Consider the following 19639-nt stretch of genomic DNA (forward strand, 5'->3'; position numbering starts at 1 on the left):
TCCCAGAGTGACAAGAAACGGTGGTGTGTCATGCTGCCATGCCCCCATTTTCCAGTGGCCATGCCCCTTGTGGCATTTGATCACGCCTACTTTTGTGGCGGGTTTGGGGGCTCCGTATTTTAACTTGCCCTGGGCTCCAAATACCCTATTTACGCCACTGACCACTTGTTACATGGGCCACTCCTGCGACAGGGCCCCTATGCAAAGCAATACAACTATAAACCCTCAAATAAAAAGAATGTTGGCAGACACCATTTAATCCTGGGCAAAGCGGGGTTAACAGCTAGTATTATATATATTTTTTTTTAGTTGAGGACATATCTAATGTCTCATTTGCAAATTAAATCTGGTATTTGCTGTAGTTATGTCAGGTCACATGTTTGTTTTGTCTAGAGCCATATCAATATTTCCAAAAAATGCACTGAAATTTTTCTATTAAAAGTTTAATTATTGTTTTACACATCATCAATGTTGACTAGAGGTACACACCACTAATATGCATTGAGGAACCAGACCAGAGAAATATTGGTTCAGTACAATATAAAATCTAATCCTATTTGCATAATAGTTGATGTGGATGTGCTTTCCAAGGTGAAAGTTACTTTCTCACATGTTCTTCCAGTGTGTAAAGCATAACAGTGTCCTGGCAAAGTTATTTCATGTACAGTTCTATTCTTGCTGCAGTGCTGGCATTGTCACCTACAGCTATTTAAGGAAGTTCTGGATCCCTATGTAAACGAACATATTATTTTGAGAGCCGTATTACCATGTTTGCAGAAACCTCTGTCGTACCATGGGCAATCCTTAATCTTAGATGCTGGGTCGATGTGTAAGAAAGGGCAATCCTTGTTGCTGCATTCTCCTAATAGGGATATTTGGGAAAAAATAAAGGGGTCAGAAATAAACAAATTATGTAGATCTATGTGTGATTCTGCAGGTCTACCATTAGAGGGAGCCAGAGGACCACCACAACCTTGGTAAACAACTTACTATTATTATTAACAGTTAGTTATATAGTGCAGCATATTCCGTTGCACTTTACAATTGGGAACAATCAGTATAAAACAAGACTAGGTAATAACAGACAAAGTGGGGAGATTTAATAAAGCTTGGAGAGAGATAAAATTGGAGATAAATAGCACCAACCAATCAGCACCTAACTGTCAGTTTACAGGCAGTGTTTGGAAAATGACATTTAGGGGCTGATTGGTTGGTGCTATTTATCTCTCTCCAAGCTTTATTAACTCTCCCACACAGAGGTAAGAGGGCCCTGCTCGCAGCTTACAATTTATAGGTGCTAATGCTCTGGATCCCATTTCTATGTCACAGGCAGATGATGTGACAGCACTTACAGTATTAATACCAACAAGCATAGAAGTAAACTTTTAAAATGAATAGGATTGATTAAGTACTCCCCATAGGAATGAAAAGTGCCCTGGATAGTAGCAGCTCAAATATTGGTGATGCTCAAGCCAGGGCCGGCTCCAGCATGAACCGCGCCCTGCGCGGCGAGGGACCCAGTCACCCCAAATGTCCCGCGCGGCTAAGCCCGTATGGTACGCCTCCCATTTAACGTTAGGCTGAGGGCATGCCCAGCACTAAGTCAGTAGCTGGGCTGCCCCCAGCTCTCTCCCTGCACTGAATGGATGCCTCATCCATTCTTCCCAGGGGCTGGCACAGCTGTGGCAGTGGAGGTGCCCAACATCCTGACCGCCCGAGGGACACTTCGTCCCGCGGGTGGAACAGCGGGGCAGTGCCCGAAAAACTGGACTGTCCCGCTGAATTCGGGAATGGCTGGAAGGGTGCGCCCTCTATGGGGTGGCGCCCCTGTTTGACCGCACTGGTCGAACAAGCCTCCAGCCGGTCCTGGCTCAAGCACTCACTGGGCTGGCTCCTATGCCAACATGTCTGATGATTCAATAGGTTAATTTTTTTTTAATGATTTTGGAGAAGGCTTTTTAATTCAAGAAAGGGTAGTAGTACAGTATACATTCTGCCACCACATGTGAAATACCTGTTTAATGTTTGGTTCCTCCTCTTTCACCATCTCCTTAATCATTTCCTGTGCATTTAAATGTGGACCCAATAAAGGCACGAATACACTAACTGAGGCAGCAATCAGAGCCGGCACAGAAACACATAGGCACACTAGCCACCAGTCTGGCACCAGAAAAGGCCCTGGCTAGGTACATTGTGCTGGTATAATCTAGTATAATATGTAGAAGCAATGTTGTGTGAAACCAGTGAATGCTAGTGCTATTGGTGGTGATAAGTAAATTAGTCCTGCTCCCCGCACCTGCCACTTATTTGGTCTTGTTCTCCCACAGGAGATACATCATACTTGCCTACTTTTGAAAAAGCATTTCAGGGAGATTGTGAAAGCAACAACTATGAGCGCGACAGTAAAGTGGACGGAATCAGTGCGGCCAGCGGTTCTAATCCCGACAGCTGCGGCCACGGCAGGGGTGAAAATCCTAATCGTTGTTTTTGGTAATTATCGCTAACCTAATCCCCCCCCCCCCCAACCCTAACCCTAACACTCCCTTAGGGGTGCCTAACCCTAATCTCCCGCCCAAGTGCCTAAACCTAACCCACCCTTCCCCACAGCCTAACCCTAAATCCCCCCTGGTAGCCCCTAACCTAACCCTCGCCCCCTCGGCTGTCCGTGCCCAGCACCCGGCTTACCTTTGATCGGTATGCCGGGTGTCGGGCTCCTGGCGTAGGTCTAATGACAGGCGTCGGGATTCGACAGTCGGGAAACTGGTGGTCGGGATTTCGTCCGTTGGCTTCCCAACTGCTTCCCGAGTGGACGTGTACTGCTGCATCTGAGAGGCGTGTGATAAAAGTGACTTTCATCCAAATGTAAATGAGCCCCAAAGCAGTTAGTAATGTCTACTTGTTGCTGAAAACACACTGATACTTTGCAGGCCTTGCTAATGTATTGTGTTTTACAAGTGGTTCCATGTAAATTGTCATGGAAAACCTTCTGAATGTACGAGTATATATTTCTGATTTCATTTTTTTCCAAGTATTTAACAGCTTCATAATGGGGGTAAGGTACAATCAGGGAGATTACTCGACTCTTCAGGGAGTCAGGGAGATTGCTACTATTTTAGGGAGTCTCCCTGACAATCAAGGAGAGTTGGCAAGTATAAGATACAGTATATCCACTAGCAGGAGTGTCTGACTTGTGGCTTCATGTGCTGCAAAAGCACCTGTAGGATACTCTTCAAACTCTTCAAAACAAATGTAATAGTTTAGAAATATGTGGTTATTAGTTACATATGTGCCCCTTGCAGCATGAAAATGTTACATAGGGCTTTAGTAAATGTGGGGGAGAAGCAAACAGCAATGTCTACAAACAGGAGAGAAAATAACTGATAATAACGTTCCAAATCTAGGAGACACCATCATAAACTAATTACATTAAGCCATGGGCATCTGTACAAGTGTCAATATATGTGGGTATATGACCCATACATAGGGGCAGATGCACACTGGAAATAACCAGGAACAGACGTATGCTAAAAGAAGACATTCTGGAAATATTGCCAAGCTACGTAAAAAAAAACTGTTTGTAGAAACCCTGCCTGGCCAACTGGCCATGTTTCTACTGATCATAGCCTATAGCCAGGTGCCTAGCTACATAGGTTGTAGTATAAGAGAAGGAATGTGCAGTAGCTCAGAAACAGAATTCAAATATCCATATGAATCTATATGAGGTAGTCACCGTGAGATAATATATGGGCTTCAACAAATTACCTACTTTAGCTATTTTGCAGCATTTCCAGATGTCATGGTATTAGCATATATGCAAGTGCTTGGTCTATACAGGTGTTCCTCTGCTGAATATGTGGAAACGGTTTACCCTCCCTACAGGACTCTCTGCTCACCAAATTTGGAGTAGAAGTAGCACTCAGGCATGCGGTCCATGTCGTACTCATGCAGAAATTCGCAGTGATCACCCTTCTTACACAAACCCCTCAGCCAATGTTTGCAGACCACAGTCTTCTCCCCAGTCAGGTGGCGGAATGGACACATAGGACCTTTGATGAATGGGAGCATTTATAGGACATACACAGACACACCATCAGTAGAACACAATAATACACAATTCATATTTCATAGGAAAGTGTAGAAGTTACTAAGAACACAATAACAGCAGCTGTAGGCAATATAAGCCAGTACATGTAGAATTTCAGGAAATGTGCTGTCATGATCTAATGAGGCTGGGATTTTGCTGTACTGAAATCACAAACGTTTGAAACAAATTAAAGGAAAATAAATGTACATGTGTTGTCAGTCCTATTAGGTATCATTTGTTACAGCACACATAAAATTACTTGGTTCAGTTAAATGCACAAAAATGTACATCTGAAAACACAAAGTATCTCAAGTCTCACGGTTTAAAAAGGTGAATCATGCTTTTAAGAACTTATTAGAAATATATTTTTTAATGTTTATATTTAAAATTAATGTTTTACTACTCATTTACAGAAATTATGCTATATGAATATCGGCACTAAAAGAGCCCCAGAAGTGATCCCTTTAACACATCTGTTAGGGCAAGAGCTTGTCAAAAGATTTGCGATTATGAATGTAAAGGACATACCTGTGTATAGGGAAGGTATAACATGGATATTATCTGAGTGGTTCTGGCATTTTCAGCTTGCCTTAAGAGGTGGGTTTTCAGGGAACACATGAAGGTTTGGAGACTAGAGGAAAGTCTTGTTGTGTTAGGGAGGGCATTTTACAGAGTGGGTGTAGCCCCCACAAAGTCCTGTAACAGTGAATGGGAGCAGGTAATGAGTGTGGATGAGAGACGCAGATCATGTGCAGAGCAGAGGGGTTTAACTGGGAGATATTTGGAAATAAGTGAAGATATGTATGTTGGTGTAGTTTGGCAATAGCCTTATGTGTAAGAAGCAGCATTTTAGATTGAACTTGGCCCGGCATACCGAACGAAAATAAGCCGACAGCCGTGGGGGGGTGGGTTAGGTTTCAGGACTCCCGAGGGGACTTAGGGTTAGGGTAGGGGAAGGGGGAATTAGCGTTAGGCACCCCCGGGGGGGAGGTTATGGTTAGGCACCCCCCAGGGAGTCTTAGGCTTAGGGGGCAGGGAAGGGGGGGTTAGATTTTGGCACTTACAGGGGGGGTTAGGGCTAGGCACTGGGGGGGGAGGAGGTTAGGGTTAGGCACCCCTAAAGGAGGGTTACAGTTAGGTGGGGGGGTGAGAGGGTTAGCAATAGTTACAATACTTACCATTGGGATATTCAGGGCTGCCGGTCTTCCGTAGGACATAGGTCCGGCGGTCATTCATACCGATCCCGTGTGAGATAGGGGCATATTCTGAATATGTTTCTTACATGTATGTAAACATGATTTAGATACAGGTTGAATGTAGGGACAAAGGACAGTTCAGAGTCAGGGATGACACCTAATCAGTGAGCTTGATGGGTATGGTTTATTGTCATGATGTCAAAAGAAATAGAGATGTCAGATTGGTAACTACTACTGGCCGTTGAAAATATTAACTCTGTTTTTAAAATATTTACTTTTAGGTGAAAAGATGACATCCAAGATGAAATGGGAGAAAGACAGTCCGCAACATGGGCAAACACAGATGATAGGAGATCTGTAGAGAATGAGTAAATATGGGTATCATCCACATACTAAAATCCTAAAAGGCTGATTAGTTTGCCAATACACGGGGTATAGATTGAGAACCTGGGACTAGGACTGAGCCTCGCGGAAGCAAAGAGGAGTTGGATCCAGAGAAGCAAAAACAAAAAGAGCGATTTGATAAGTCAGATGGGAAACAAGATAGGACAATGGGTCTCATTCAGACCCGGTCGCAAGCGCTGAGCACTCGCAACCGGGTCAATGTTGACCCACTGGGCATGCGCACGTCGGAGCCGGCTCCGACGTTCACATGCGCGCGACCCAGCTAGTGATGGGCACTGCGTCGCTATGGGTCTCGCACCAAGGGGGCGAGCTATCAATGTTGAATGACAGCTCACCCCGTTTGGGAGGTGGGCAGGGGGGGGTGGCCGGCCAAACGGAGGCGTTCCCGACAGAACGCTTGCCGTTTGGGGGCAGCCCCACTGACATCAGCAATGATGTCAGTGGGTAGCTTCCTGCTCGATCAGAGCAGGGAGCTCCCTGGGGCTTGTGCTTGCCGAGACCCAACCTTAGGGTCTCGTCGCAAGCCCTGATGGTCGCAATGGTCTTGACCATCGCGACCATCACCCTGGTCGGTCGCTAAGCTGTGGGTGGTAACCCACAGCTTAGCTAGTGACCAGGAGGCCGCACTGCAAGATGGAAGCGGCAGCCCTCATTCAGAGCGACCACTTGCATCTAAAGACCGACTCTGAATGAGGGCCAGTGTCCGGAAGAACTAAAGATTTTGGTATAAGAAAAGAGTGGTCAACAGTGTCAAATTCAGCAGAGTAATCCAGGAGAATTAGTAGTCATTGATCACCTAGGTGTTTGCAGCCTCTGTGGAACTTTGTGAGCAAAAGCCTGACTGACGTGGGTGAGGGGGTTGTAGGTAAGACTCTCAAGCAACTTGGAAACACGGGTGCTTAAGGGATGGGACAGTAATTTTAGAGTGTGTTTGGGTCAGAATTTTTTTATTTTACTTTTTTCACAATAGAAGCAATACCTGCATGCTTAATAATGGAAAGACTAGTATCTTGGACCCGTCATTTACCAGGTTGATAGCTATTGTGCCAGTGTTGAAGGGTTTCTTTCACATTATTTTCCTCTACCTTCCCATATCTGCATTATACAGCAGGCACTATATGGCGGGTACTGATGGTCTCTGTTATATATGGAGGTCATTGTAATGCTCTCTGTATTATATAATGGTCACTGCAACATTCTCTGCATTATATGGCAGTCACTGTGATGCTCTCTGTATTATATGGTGTTTATTACAATGCTCTCTCCATTATATGGCGTTCACCACAATACTCCCTGCATTATATAGTGGTAACTGCGATGTTCCCTGCATTATATGGGGGACATTTGGGCTGCCACCCCCCCGGCCTGCCTTCCAAACGGGGCGAGCTGTCAATCAACATCGACAGCTCGCCCCCTTTGGATCAAGACCCGCTACGACCGGCGCTGTCGGTCGTAGCGGGTCTCACGTATGCGCACGACGGCGCCGTCATGTGCATGCTCTGTGGGGGGCCATCGACCCGGTCCGAGCGCATCGGCGCTAACGACCGGGTCTGAATGACCCCCATAGTACTGCAATGCTCTGTGGTAGGTGAGGTAGTGTAGTACAGGCAGCAATATTTAGCCATATCGTTTTGAGGAAGTTGAACCTGCATGCTCCATTGAAAAGTGTAGATACCCCAGAGTCACAGAGAAAATTCAGTAGGCCCTTGCACCTTAATATAAATGTTTTTTTTGTCCCCTCACTCTACATACATTTCAGCTAGCTAAGGATGGCCCCTATCTATATTGTGTCTGTTGTGTTATGTCTGTGTTGGGCAGTGGTGTCACAAGAGGGGTGCGGGCCGCACCCAGATGTCATCCACCAAGAGCGACACCCAGGGGTCAGAGTGGGCCGGAACAGGCGGAACTGCATTCCGTCACTTCTATTTGGAGACGGAACCAGCCAGCCCATCTCAGCCCGGCGCCACAGAGAGGCTCCATTTGCCAGGCGCCGGCTGAGATTTTGTTTCCAGCAGGCTGGAGCTCACTCCTGATGTCTCTCCCATAGTTCCAAAGAGCAGCCAGATGTACCAGACGGCAGCGCATGCGAGAGCGGGGCTTAAGGTAAGTATTGTATTTTTATTTTTTTTCAGCTAGCTAAGGATGGCCCCTATCTATGGGGGTGTTGGTCAGTGGCATCATAAGGGGGCTGTCGGCCGCACCCAAGTGTCATCCACCGAGGGGTGACACCCAGGGGTCAAAGTGGGCTGGAACGGGGTGGAACTGCATTCCATCACTTCTATTTGGAGATGAAACCAGTTCCGCTTTCTCCGGCCCACCTCAGCCCGGCGCCGCAGGGAGGCTCCATTTGCCAGGTGCCCGCTGAGATTTTGTTACCAGTGGGCGCCCGGCTCCTTCCCCGCAGCGCCAGCCAGAGGCTGGAGCTCACTCCTCAGTTCCTGCTTTCGGCTCCCCCCATGAGCACTATGGGAGAGACATCATGACGTCTCTCAAACAGCAGCCAGGCGGACCGGACGGCAGCGCATGTGGGAATGGGGCTTAAGGTAAGTATTGTATTTTTTTGTGTGTGTGTGTCTGTGCGCGGCACTATTACAGGGGGCATTACTACTGAGGGCACTATTACAGGGGGCATTACTGGAGGGGTCATTACTATTGGGGGCACTATTACAGGGGGCATTACCACTGGGGGCTATTTAAAGCACACCCTCATTAGACAAACCATAACGACAGTGGTTATTATCATGTGTCTTTCCCCATTGCAATGTGCTTGTAGAATAGCTGGGCCACTTACCTCTGTCTGCTGCCCCAGACTAAGAGCTGCCAGCCAGCCCCTGGTTCCAACAATCAGTAGAAGTCATAGTGATCACTATACTTTGTGCTTCGGCCAGTCACTGTGCATGTGCCAACGTCCAGCGGTGCATGTATGAGTGGGCAGCACTGAGAAGGGATCCTACAGATTCCTTTCCCAGTAAATTCTGTGAATGTATCCCATAGGCTACAACAGGCTAACGCCACGTAAAGATGCTATTAGCTGCCCGGGGCCAAGCTTTGGAATACTTCACATTCTGGAGCTTTGTGAGTCAACCTATGGGGCTGTTCTGCTGTTGGAAATGTAGGGACAGTGGAAGATATCGGAGATATCTGCTGCAGCCCCTCCATAGTACATCAAGGGGTTCCTTCATAACTGAAGGTACCCCCGAAAACAGGTGTTTTAGGGGGATATCCTGCAAACATTATTTGATAACTAGGCCCCTAATTCTTTCAATAAGGCATTTTAAACAGTAATACTAACCATTCAGGTATAAATGTGCCACACTTGTTTTTTATTTAGCATAGCTTTACCAGAAAACAAGCTTCTATAAAAGGTGCTGCTAGCATGTGTCATGTGCCAGCTTACCTTTCCTGCATAGGCCTCTAATGAAGAAGTCACACACAGCTGCTCCTGACTCTGCATGAAGGCACAGTACACAGAAGAGAAAGTCATTGTTGTGCACAGAACCGCACTCTTTACATACACAATGATCCTCTTACATACAGTCCAACTGCTGCAAGGTACATTAACCCCTTGTTACATCAACTAGTCTAACCAATAAGCCCCAATTTCCACTTTGGCCCATGAGCACCTCAAAGCTCAGCAAGAATAATATTTATAGCTCTATACTGTTTATTAAACAAATACCGTAGTAATTTATGCAGCATAATATCAATTTACCACTTCCACACAGGTGCTGTTTGACAAAGTACTTGTAAGTCAATACAATACTTTCCTACTTTTGAAAAAGCATTTCAGGGAGATTGTGAAAGCAGCACCTATGAGCGCGGCGGTAAAATGGGCATTTACTGCTACATATGAGAGGCGTGTCATAATACTAACTAACATCCAAATGTAAATGAGCCCCAAAGCAGTTAGAAGATCTACTTGTTGATGAAAACACACTGATACTTTTCAGAAAATGCATGTGGCCATAGGGATCATTGTGCCTTATACCCAATGCAGGGAAATTATACTAATGATCCCATTTGAATGTATAAATCTCTGGGGGTTGGGGGGTGGAGATTGCTAGACTCTTCAGGGAGTCAGGGATATTGCTACTGTTTCAGGGAGAGTTGGCAAGTATGGTCAATACTCAATATCTGTAGCAAAATAAATAAAAAAAATCCCCTCATACTGTCTCAGTTTACTAGTAAATTGGCAGGCAGTTAGAATATGGAGCAAGTGTTATTTTTGTCAAACAGAGCTTCCTACCAGTCTGCAGCCCCCCTGTGGAGCACAGCAAGGGCAGTGGTCACAAATAGCATGCTAGCCAGACTGAGCATAATATTTGCTGAACCACAGAGACTAAAGCTGGGTACACACTGGCCAATATATTGGCCGATCAATCAGAGGCATCACTTACCTCCATGGCACCCGGTGCGGCAGGAGTAGCTGTAGTGCGCGCCGAGAGGAGGGGCGTGGCTTCGTGGAAATGTGCGGCCTGCACCCCCCTAGTGACGCCAGTGCGATCAATTGATCGGCCAATATATCGTGCCCCCGTCGGCCCGTGTGTACAGACGATGTGCTGGGCTGCACTGAGAGACTGTCCGAGGCTGCTAAAGCTGCAGCCTGAGCAGTCTCCTATGCCATAGGGGGAGCTATCATGCTGATCACGCCCCCCATTGGCTGTGCGCCGGGCTGAGGGGCACACATCGTCCCCCTCCCCAGCGCTACGTCACAAATGTTATTTTTTTCTCTGAAGGGGGAGTGGCCAGGCTTCCCACGGTTAGGCCACGCCCTCTACCCGCCCCCCCAGCCGCCAGGACCCGCTGCAGCATGCAGATGATGGTCATTCAGTGTGCATGAACGACCATCATCTGCAGATCACTTGATCTGCAGATATATATCTGTCAGGTGTGTACCCACCTTTACTTGGATGAAGAGGGAAACTTTGACTATTATCTATGAATGGCCTGTAGGCCAATGAAAAATAAAGAGAACTACAGAGTTGATAAGTTCGCTTTAAAGAAAATGTATTCCTGAGGCAGGAACTACAAAACTGTCTGACTGTATACTTGGGGCAAAATTTACTAAGCACCGGGTTCTAAACCCCAGCGGTTTGGTGGCGGTTTGACGGCGGGTTCTATTCAGGACTAAACCCCAGGGGTTTGGTGGTGGTTTTGCAGCAGTTTCTAAATGACAGCCCTAAAATGTGTTTTGACTGCGGTTTTGCTATCTGCAGATTTACTAAGGCCAAAACCACTGCAAGACTGCCATCAATTTAAGAATAGAATAGAACAGGGCTGTCATTTAAAAACGGCTGCAAAACCGCCACCAAACCCCCCGGGTTTAGAAAAGAATAGAACCTGCAATCAAACCGCCGGTGTTTAGAACCCGCCGCTTAGTAAATTTGGCCCTTGGACTTTAAGTTCTACAACTTTTATTTTCCATTTACAAAATCAGTTATTTTTATTACTATACAATAAAATAAATTGGTAATTAATAGTGTTTTATTTAGCAAGAAGCAACATCTGACATTTTAGTGAATTATACATATTGCCAAGTTGCACTTAATTACTTGAATGATACATTCATGTATGTGTACTAATTGCATTGCAGTCATGTGTTTGAATTTGCATGACTAGTTAGGTAAACCTAATTAGTGGTATTCGTATTTGCACGATAGCTTTCCATCACAAAGTTACTGTCTGGCAACATTATATATGTAAGAGGGGGCCCATGTGCATTCCCCGTCCGGGACCCCCTCCTCTCTCCCCGGCGGCCGGCAACCGACTGACGCGGCTTGCTGGCCACCGCAGCATCAGTAGACTCTGGGCTGCCATTTTCACGATGATTTCCCCACTGCGCATGCGCAAAACGCAGACAAAAATGGAAGCAGCGCCCATTTTTCGGCATTTTGTGCAGCGCTGAGAGACCCGACGCGGGACCTTGGAGAGATAAGTTTTAGATAATATGGGTGCAGGGTGTCTCATGTGCACCGCACACCCTGTACCAGTTATAGATACACCCCTGTATGTTGCAGTCTTTATTCTCTAACATTTATGATGAAACCACAGTGGTTTCCCCGGGAAAACGGAACACATACGTGAGACCGGCAGTCGGGACGCCCAGTGGCAAACGCAGGATTTCTAGAGGGGGGTTTCCAAATGCTTAATTTTAGATTGAGTGTGGCCAGTCCATGAAGAGAGCATAATTAGCACTTAACCAGCTTTAATATGCGTCATACAAAGTATATTGTGTGTCATAATTCCAGCATATACAGGACCAGCGATCAAAATAAGCCATTAGATGCAGCAGTAGGGTCATACTGCCTGAGCTGAATGTATTTATTTTAGATGTGGGCACCATTACAGAGCATTAGAGCAAATCCGGGAGTCTGGGGGAGCAGCAGAATAACCTAGCACTGCCCTGGACATATATGTACATATTGGGCTCTATAGCAGCACATCCCTAACAGTGAATGTTTTCCAGATCTCCTAGTTGGTGCACAGGTTATTTATTACTGACTGATACATGTTAAAAGATCCACAGGTGGTGCTAATTATTTCATTTGTGATACTGTGAAGAACATGCAGCACTAGTAAAATTCTATTAAATTACTAATTCTATTGTGGTCATGGTATGGGCTGGGGAGGGGTGTTTCCAGGCAGACGGAAACCCCCCGTGAGTTTGCCTATGACGCCGGTGGTCAAAAGACCAACAGCGGCATCCCAATGCTCAGAATCTCGACAGGGGCTCCGTAATTATACTAGCCCTCCCCCCCTGCATCCTAACCCCACACACCAAACTACTGATCCTTGCATGTTGTACACAGCAGCTTGTACAGGTTCCATTTGGGCAAAATCTGATGCACTTTGAGGAATATTTTAGCTTTTTCAACCTATTTACCGAACTTTTATTTTTATTTTTTTGGGGGGGGTTTCCTTGTTACAAATTAACTCTTAGTATTTTATGAAGTTAAGAGACTGTTAATAATGTATAAGAAAGGGCTGAGTGTTAATGTCCATTCTTTTCAATACATTATTTATGAACATCCTGCTGTTGAGTGGTTACTCTGGTCTCTATTTTAACCCATTTGTTGTCATTATACATACAAAATGGCAACAATGAATGTTATATATCATACTTACTGTCCATGCCTTGGAAGGGCAGGATCAGGGATCCCCTCTGACCTTCGACATCCTTTTCAAGGTCAAAGCTGAACTTTTCCAGCCCAGCAATTAGTTCCTGCATGGCTGTGAATAGCAGACTTGAAGGATGCCTTTTGAAGCAAAACAAAAACTAGTACGCGCTTTCTAAAAATGAGAATGTAAGGAGGAGATTAACCAAATTATTATTAAGCACGCAATTGTACATACTATACATAAATATGCAAAGATACATATGTCATATAATAATATATAAAATCAACACATCAACTATGTAAGTAAATGGATAGCATTTGTTTAAAAAAAAATCTAGTTATCTATATATTAATACATATGACTGTTGTTAAAATGACAAACTACTTCACAGACTGAGCCAGGATATTCAATTAGCAGAATACAATTATATACTTAATGCTCACGAGTTAAACCCAAAAATGCATACTTCTCATCAGTCTTAAAGCAGCGACACTAATAGCCCCCTATTCACAGAATTTCATCCCACGCTCTCCAGAGCTGATAGTTGTTTCTGTGAAACAGGTGAGTTCGTACTGGCAGGCATTGACTAGCACACCTGTGTTGCAGCAGAGGAGTTCTGTGTGACCTTGCTCAAACATTATTTGCTCCGGGTTTTGGCTGGAGTTCTCTTTGTATCTATTTTATAGATCCTGAGAAACAGTGACGGTTTGTGATGTTTTCATTATGTCTACATCTACATCCCCTTTCCACCAAAATTCCGGGTCTGACCCGGAGTTGCAACAGGGTTCCTACCCGGATCAGACCCGGAATTTAGCTGGTGCCGACTCGGGAATATCCTCACATCGCAGTCGGGTCTGCACAGAACGGCTATTCCGGCGTGAAAGTGGACGCTTGGAGATGACGTCATCTCCAAACGCCACTGAAGCCGGACCTATCAGCCGGTTTGTGGCGCACTGCAGGTCATCATGACCCGGAGTGCGCTGTTCTCACAGCAGGGTTTCACGGCTACGCACGTGTTATACCCTGCTATTTACCTGGGTTGGATTGCCGGGTCACTTGACCCGGCAATCCAACCCTCTCCCCTTGTACACCAAGGAGCTGCCCGGGTTAACCCTGCAATAACCCGGGTTTTAGCTCCGATGTAAAAGGAGTATAAATGTGACTTCATATTACTAATGTGTGTTACTGGTTTAAATATATGAAAACATTGACATGAAGTGGACCCATCAATTCACTAGGAAACTGCCTAATATGTCAGTGATGCAATTAACGCCTATTAAAGTGAATGGACGATTATTGGTTCAGCATACAAAATTACTGTTTTACTGTGTAGGTGCCTGGTCTGCTGTTATATAGGGCTCTATTCAGCAATTAAATATTTACTTAATGTGAAAACAATCGTTTCCACTTTTTTTATTTAAAAGTATTTTCACTATTCAGCAAACGGTTAACTGAGAATATAACAATTATTTTCTCCATTAATACCCATCTCGCAGAGTATCACACTGTAGAGAGCATTGCCCTCTACAGTGCTTTAACATATTTTGCTATTCAGCAAGCAGAAAAAAAGTTAAAATACTCCATAAATCTTTACCACAAGCTGATCACTGTAAAAAAAAAAAAAAAAAAAAAAAAAAAGTAGGTTTACAAGTCAGATGCTGGGGTCATAGAGCAGGATTCTGGCGATCAGCTGACCTGAGGCACAGCGGATTACCAATCCCCTAGATGCAGGTAAGCGATTTTTTTTTTCTTTGGTGAATTTGAAGCCGATCGCATTCCCAATTATAAGTAGTGTTTACTAAAAATAGACAAATTTAAGGGCTTGAAGTCGTTTTTCACAAAAACTGCTACAAAGCCCTTTACTACATTTATACGATCCTAAAATAATGTGAAATGGGTGTAAAAACACAATTTTTCAAATTTTTGTAAAAAATCCTAAGGGTCCCATAGCAATAATTATACAATAAAAGCATGTTATTAAATACTGTATGGAGAACATATTTACCTTACAGGATGCTAGAAAACTGTATCAAAGCAGAAATGTAAAAATCTGACATAGAAAATACAGATAAAGTGTGTGTGAGGATTTGCATATCTGAAAGAGCCTTATCAATGGAAGAGTACTCCCATATTATTCCTGTCCTTAGTACATACCAATCAAATGAAATAGAAATAATGGATAAACCGTTCCACAAATATCATATGTTATAATACAGTGTCCCAGTGCTATCTTTCATTGCTTGTAGAAAACATGTGTTTGCTCATTTACTTAGGTTTTCTTGTCCTTCCAATTTGTAATGCCTTATTATACAGGTTCACAAACTCTGTCCTCAAGACCCCAAACAGTGCATGTTTTCAAGATCTCCTCACATAATCACTAGTGAAACAATTAGCTACACCTGTGGATCTATTAAAATGTGTCAGTGAGTAATGAATACACCTGTGCACCTGCTAGGTGGCCTGGAAAACATGAACTCTTTGGGGTCCCGAGGACAGAGTTTGAGTACCACTGCCTTATTATACTCTTTTTTTTTTTTTTATTTAAATCGGAGGTTCCCAAACGCGGCCCTCAAGACTCCCCAACAGTTCAGGTTTTGGAGAGATCCATGGTTGAGCACAGGTGACTTTATTAGTCAATTTGATTTAACCACCTGTGCTCAACCATGGATATCTCTAAAACCTGATCTATTGGGGGGGGGGGACTAGAGGAGCGCGTTTGGGAACCTCTACACTGTGAGCATGCCCAAGTCTTCGGCTTTGTGGCCTCCAGGCAGACGCATAGTATAATTATATGCAGGTCTGCCAAACACAGCCACTTCTCATGGGCCCACACAGGATGTGCACGCAGCTTCTGTAAGTACCGGTGCTGCACAAGTAGCATAGATGTGACATGTCTTCGCAGACTACTCTGTCATTTTCTCCTACAAAAATACTGCTGAAGATTATCTGTCATTTCCTAAAAAAAAGTCATAGGAGAAAAGGTTCTTTTACCTCATGTGTTTGCGTGATTTAATTTAATGTTCGGTTTTGGACAGCTCCACCTCAATGTAACAATGTAACATACTTTCTTGTAAACAGCAGGTTCCACCTGGGATCTTCACTGTTACCTGGAGCTGGGTGGTGACCCACAGCCTGTTATTTTTTTTTCTATGCAGGGATAATGCAAACACTGCAGTTCGTCTATAGCTTGTTAATATGGTCTTGTGGATCTTTATTAAAGAACTACGGACAGATTATGTACCTGAACCACAAAGTGAGTGGTTTCTTGGCTTTAGATAACAGTTGGGGTTCCTTTGCTGTACCCCCTATTTACTATATGATATGTTACATTGAGGAGTAGTTGTGAGTGACCCCTTTGGGTATAATGTACTTGCCTTTATAAAGCTCACATTCATAGGTCAAAAAGGATTCACATTAAAAGTACAGACCAGTTCTGTAAAACTAATAATATGCACAAGTTTAAATGGTCCTTCAATGCCCAGGTAAAAGGAGAAAGGCAGCTCCCAGGTGGGCCTGATTTTTATTATGGCTGCCCAGTGCTCACCTTTCACAACATAGCAACCTTTCTCCTTCCAGAGAATTGCCATTCAGGACAAGACGTTCCGGGTCATTACAGAAGACATTGCTTAGTATTTGTACCTTGAGCCTGATTCACATGTTTTCAAAGTTGAGTGATTATCGGCCGCCTGAGTCGCATTGCGCATGCGTCATATCACCATAGCCGCTCGCAGCGAGAATTTCACTGCAAATAAATAAACAGTCAGGGAGCGTACGGGAAGTGGCGACAAAGGACACAAGCATGTCATGACCGTTTCGGGGTGTGTCACTTCCTGCATCTGCAATCCCATATGCAAGGAATATGGGGCCTGATTCAGAGCCGCTCGTAAGCGGCCACTCGTTAGTTTCGAGCGATGTTTGCCCAACTGCGCATGCGTACGGATCGTAATACGCATGCGCGAACTAGTCAGTGCGGACGAAAATCGTTTGTTCGCTAAATGGCGAATGCCTGCTATTTTGAGTGACATGAGGAGGCGTATGTGGGTGGTAACATGGGAAGGTGCTTGAAAACGGGGAGTGGAAATCCGAACGCAGGCGTGCTTAAAGGTCAAAACGGGCGTTTTATTGGTGTGCATAATTAATACAGCAGCGTCATTGACCACGTCACTGGGTTATTTTTTAGTCAGAACTGCTCGCAAGATTGCGGTAGGAAAAACCAACCACAAGAATAGCGAGCAGTTCATACGCTGGTCGATGTACTCGATTAATCTAATAAATAGCGGATATGACGTAGGATGCGAGCGGCCAGGGGGCGTAGTTATCCAAAAAACGACCGCGAGTTTTGTTCGCTCGTTCAGACCTAGAGGCGTGAACAGACCGCAAAGAGCGAACGGTTCATTTGAATAGCCACCCCTTTTTTCTGAACGAATGACCGCAAATAGCGTCCGGCTCTGAATGAGTTCCATGGTTCCAGCATCTCAATTCCATAGACTCACTCAGGACTGCAACAATCAAATGATATGTGACTGCTGTTGCGTCTTTGTACCCAGATGCTGCAACATTTTACGCAGATAGTTGGATTTACAAAGCCGCAGGTGGGCATCTCAAAACATCTCCCAGTGGCTGTGACATTTGAATATTTTCGCATAGAAGCTGCATACGCAACAGCAGCAACATTAGCATTCAACTCTGAATCGGGGCACTAGTGCATAGGACGTGGTAGTATTACAGGCTAGGAGAGATCATAGAAAAATCATGCATGTTGTAGTTGTCAACCTGGTGTAATTCTGCACTACATCTGCCTGTTGTAAGTTACAGACACCGTTTACTGGTAATACACACCTACAGGAACAAATAATTTGTCCGTAAACAAAGGTCAATAAAAGCTGATGGCAAAAACCCATCTTAAGAACATCGGATTATTTACAGATTCCTTCACATAGACAAGTGTAGGAGCTGCAGATTTACTAATGGTCCATTTTAAAACCTACCAAAAATCGACCGTAAAATTTACGGCAAACCCACCCAAACAATAGACCTGCTTGTGACAGATGAGTTTGGGTGAAGCCCTACACAGATTACTGATCTATGCAGGCTTTGTTAGGTTGAGAAGGCAATAAATGCTTAAAATAAATGTAAAAAAAAGCGTGGGGTCCCCCCACCAAATCCATTACCAGCCCACACCTCTGAACCTAGGCTGGTATTGGAAAATAGGGGGAAAAACAGCATGGGGTTCCCCCTATTTTCAAATAACCAGCACTAGGCTGAACCAGCCGGGGATAACGCTATAGCAGGGAGACAGTGTGGGGTCCCCATTTCCCTAGGGATTCCAGCACTAGGCAGACCAGTTTGGGTCTGATTAACATTAGGGCAGAGGGCCAAAATGTATGTATGCCTCCCCGCTGTAGCATTATCCTCCGACTGGTTCAGCCTAGTTCTAGGATAATAGTTGGAACCCCACACTGTGTTTTTTTTTTTTTCCCCCCCTATTTTCCAATACCAACCTAGGTTCAGAGGTCGGGGGCTGGTTATGGATTCGGGGGGGAACTCCACACTTTTTCCCTGTTTTTAACGTCAATTTGCCGTCTGTTTTGACCGGAAAGGACAAAACCAACCAACATTAGAGCAGTCAAAAACAACGAACCTCAACGTCTGGTTTCAATTGAAGATGAAACCCGAAAGATGGTAAATATCAGGTGAGAAAACATCCTTAATAGCTGACCAGTCCTGAGTGTATAATCTAGTGATGCTAAACAGGTTATTAGGAGTAATCCAGTCATGCTCAGCAGTTTATTTGTGAACCATTGAGGCCGATTAGGTTATTGTGAGTAATCCAATGATGCTAAGCATGTTATTATGAGTAATCTTTGTATTGAACCACCCACATTAATATAATCAATTTCACTCATTGTGGTGTCACAAAGTACAATGTCCTCAGTGATGTCATCCATTCTAATGTCACCTGTTGTGATCTGTTACTGCACACATTGTGACATCATTAGTTATGTAACCCATTCTATGCTTATAAGTGGTGTAACCCATTGCGTGGTCATGAATATGTCACCTATTGTGGCGCACTGTTTTGATTTCACACATAGTGATATCATCCATGATAAACTCATCAATGGCGTTACTAATTGTGATGTCATCAGTGATATCACTAATAATGTTAGTTCGTCACACAGTGATGTCACCATGTAAATTTTTGTGATGCTAGTTATGTCCCTATTATGATGTCAACCATTGTGATTTAATCTATTATGTCATCCATTTTTATACACTCTGATGTCACATATTGTGATGTCCTGTGTGATGCCAGTCATTTCACCATTACTATGTTCATTTTTGTGATGTCATCCACAGTGTCAGTTATGTCAGTCATTTTGAAGTAAAAAATAATGTAACCCAATGTGATGATGCACCGATTACAGTGTTTGTCAGTGATTTCACCTGTTGTGATGTTATCAATAATGACCTATATTGTGATGTCACTTAATGGGCGGAATTCAATTGTATTCGCGGCCCGCATCTCCCGTCTAAAGTGACAGGAGATCGCGGGCCGCTATGCAATTGTCCAAGATTTTCGTGCTGATCGCGCTCATAGAGGTCAGGTTTAGCCGCGTAAAGCAGCTAAACCCGACCAAAGTGCTGGGCGCGATCGCGAAAAGTGATGTTTGGGCGCCCAAACATGTCACTTTTCGCACATTTCAGCTCTCATCCCCCAGGGGCTGCGAGCTGAAATGTAGCGCTGGCAGCTCATCGTGCCCGACAGGAGCAAGAATTGAATAGCTCCGTCGGGCGCGATAGGGGCTAGAAAGAATTTAATTCCACCCACTGT

General features: G+C 44.6%; 1 protein-coding gene across 4 annotated transcripts in view; it reads right to left on the bottom strand.

Moving 5' to 3' along the window:
* CPSF4L (cleavage and polyadenylation specific factor 4 like) overlaps positions 1-15168 on the bottom strand; it is a 36175-nt gene extending 21007 nt beyond the window's left edge. The window contains exons 1-5 of one of the 4 annotated variants that reach the window (XM_088473116.1): positions 15074-15168; positions 12811-12975; positions 9083-9133; positions 3894-4046; positions 767-862 (exon numbers count right to left, since the gene is read on the bottom strand). In XM_088473116.1, the coding sequence (XP_088329242.1) occupies positions 767-862; positions 3894-4046; positions 9083-9133; positions 12811-12913 (403 nt within the window). In that variant the 5' untranslated portion in view covers positions 12914-12975; positions 15074-15168. Of the gene's footprint in view, positions 1-766; positions 863-3893; positions 4047-9082; positions 9134-12810; positions 12976-13270; positions 13358-14958 lie in introns of those variants that run through there. The other 3 variants (XM_088473099.1, XM_088473109.1, XM_088473125.1) reach the window with 3 other exon arrangements.
* Positions 15169-19639: the final 4471 nt, after the last annotated feature.

This window comes from Taudactylus pleione, unplaced genomic scaffold (assembly GCF_031769625.1).
Source record: "Taudactylus pleione unplaced genomic scaffold, aTauple2 ptg000016l, whole genome shotgun sequence".
In the NCBI taxonomy this organism is placed as follows: Eukaryota; Metazoa; Chordata; class Amphibia; order Anura; family Myobatrachidae; genus Taudactylus; species Taudactylus pleione.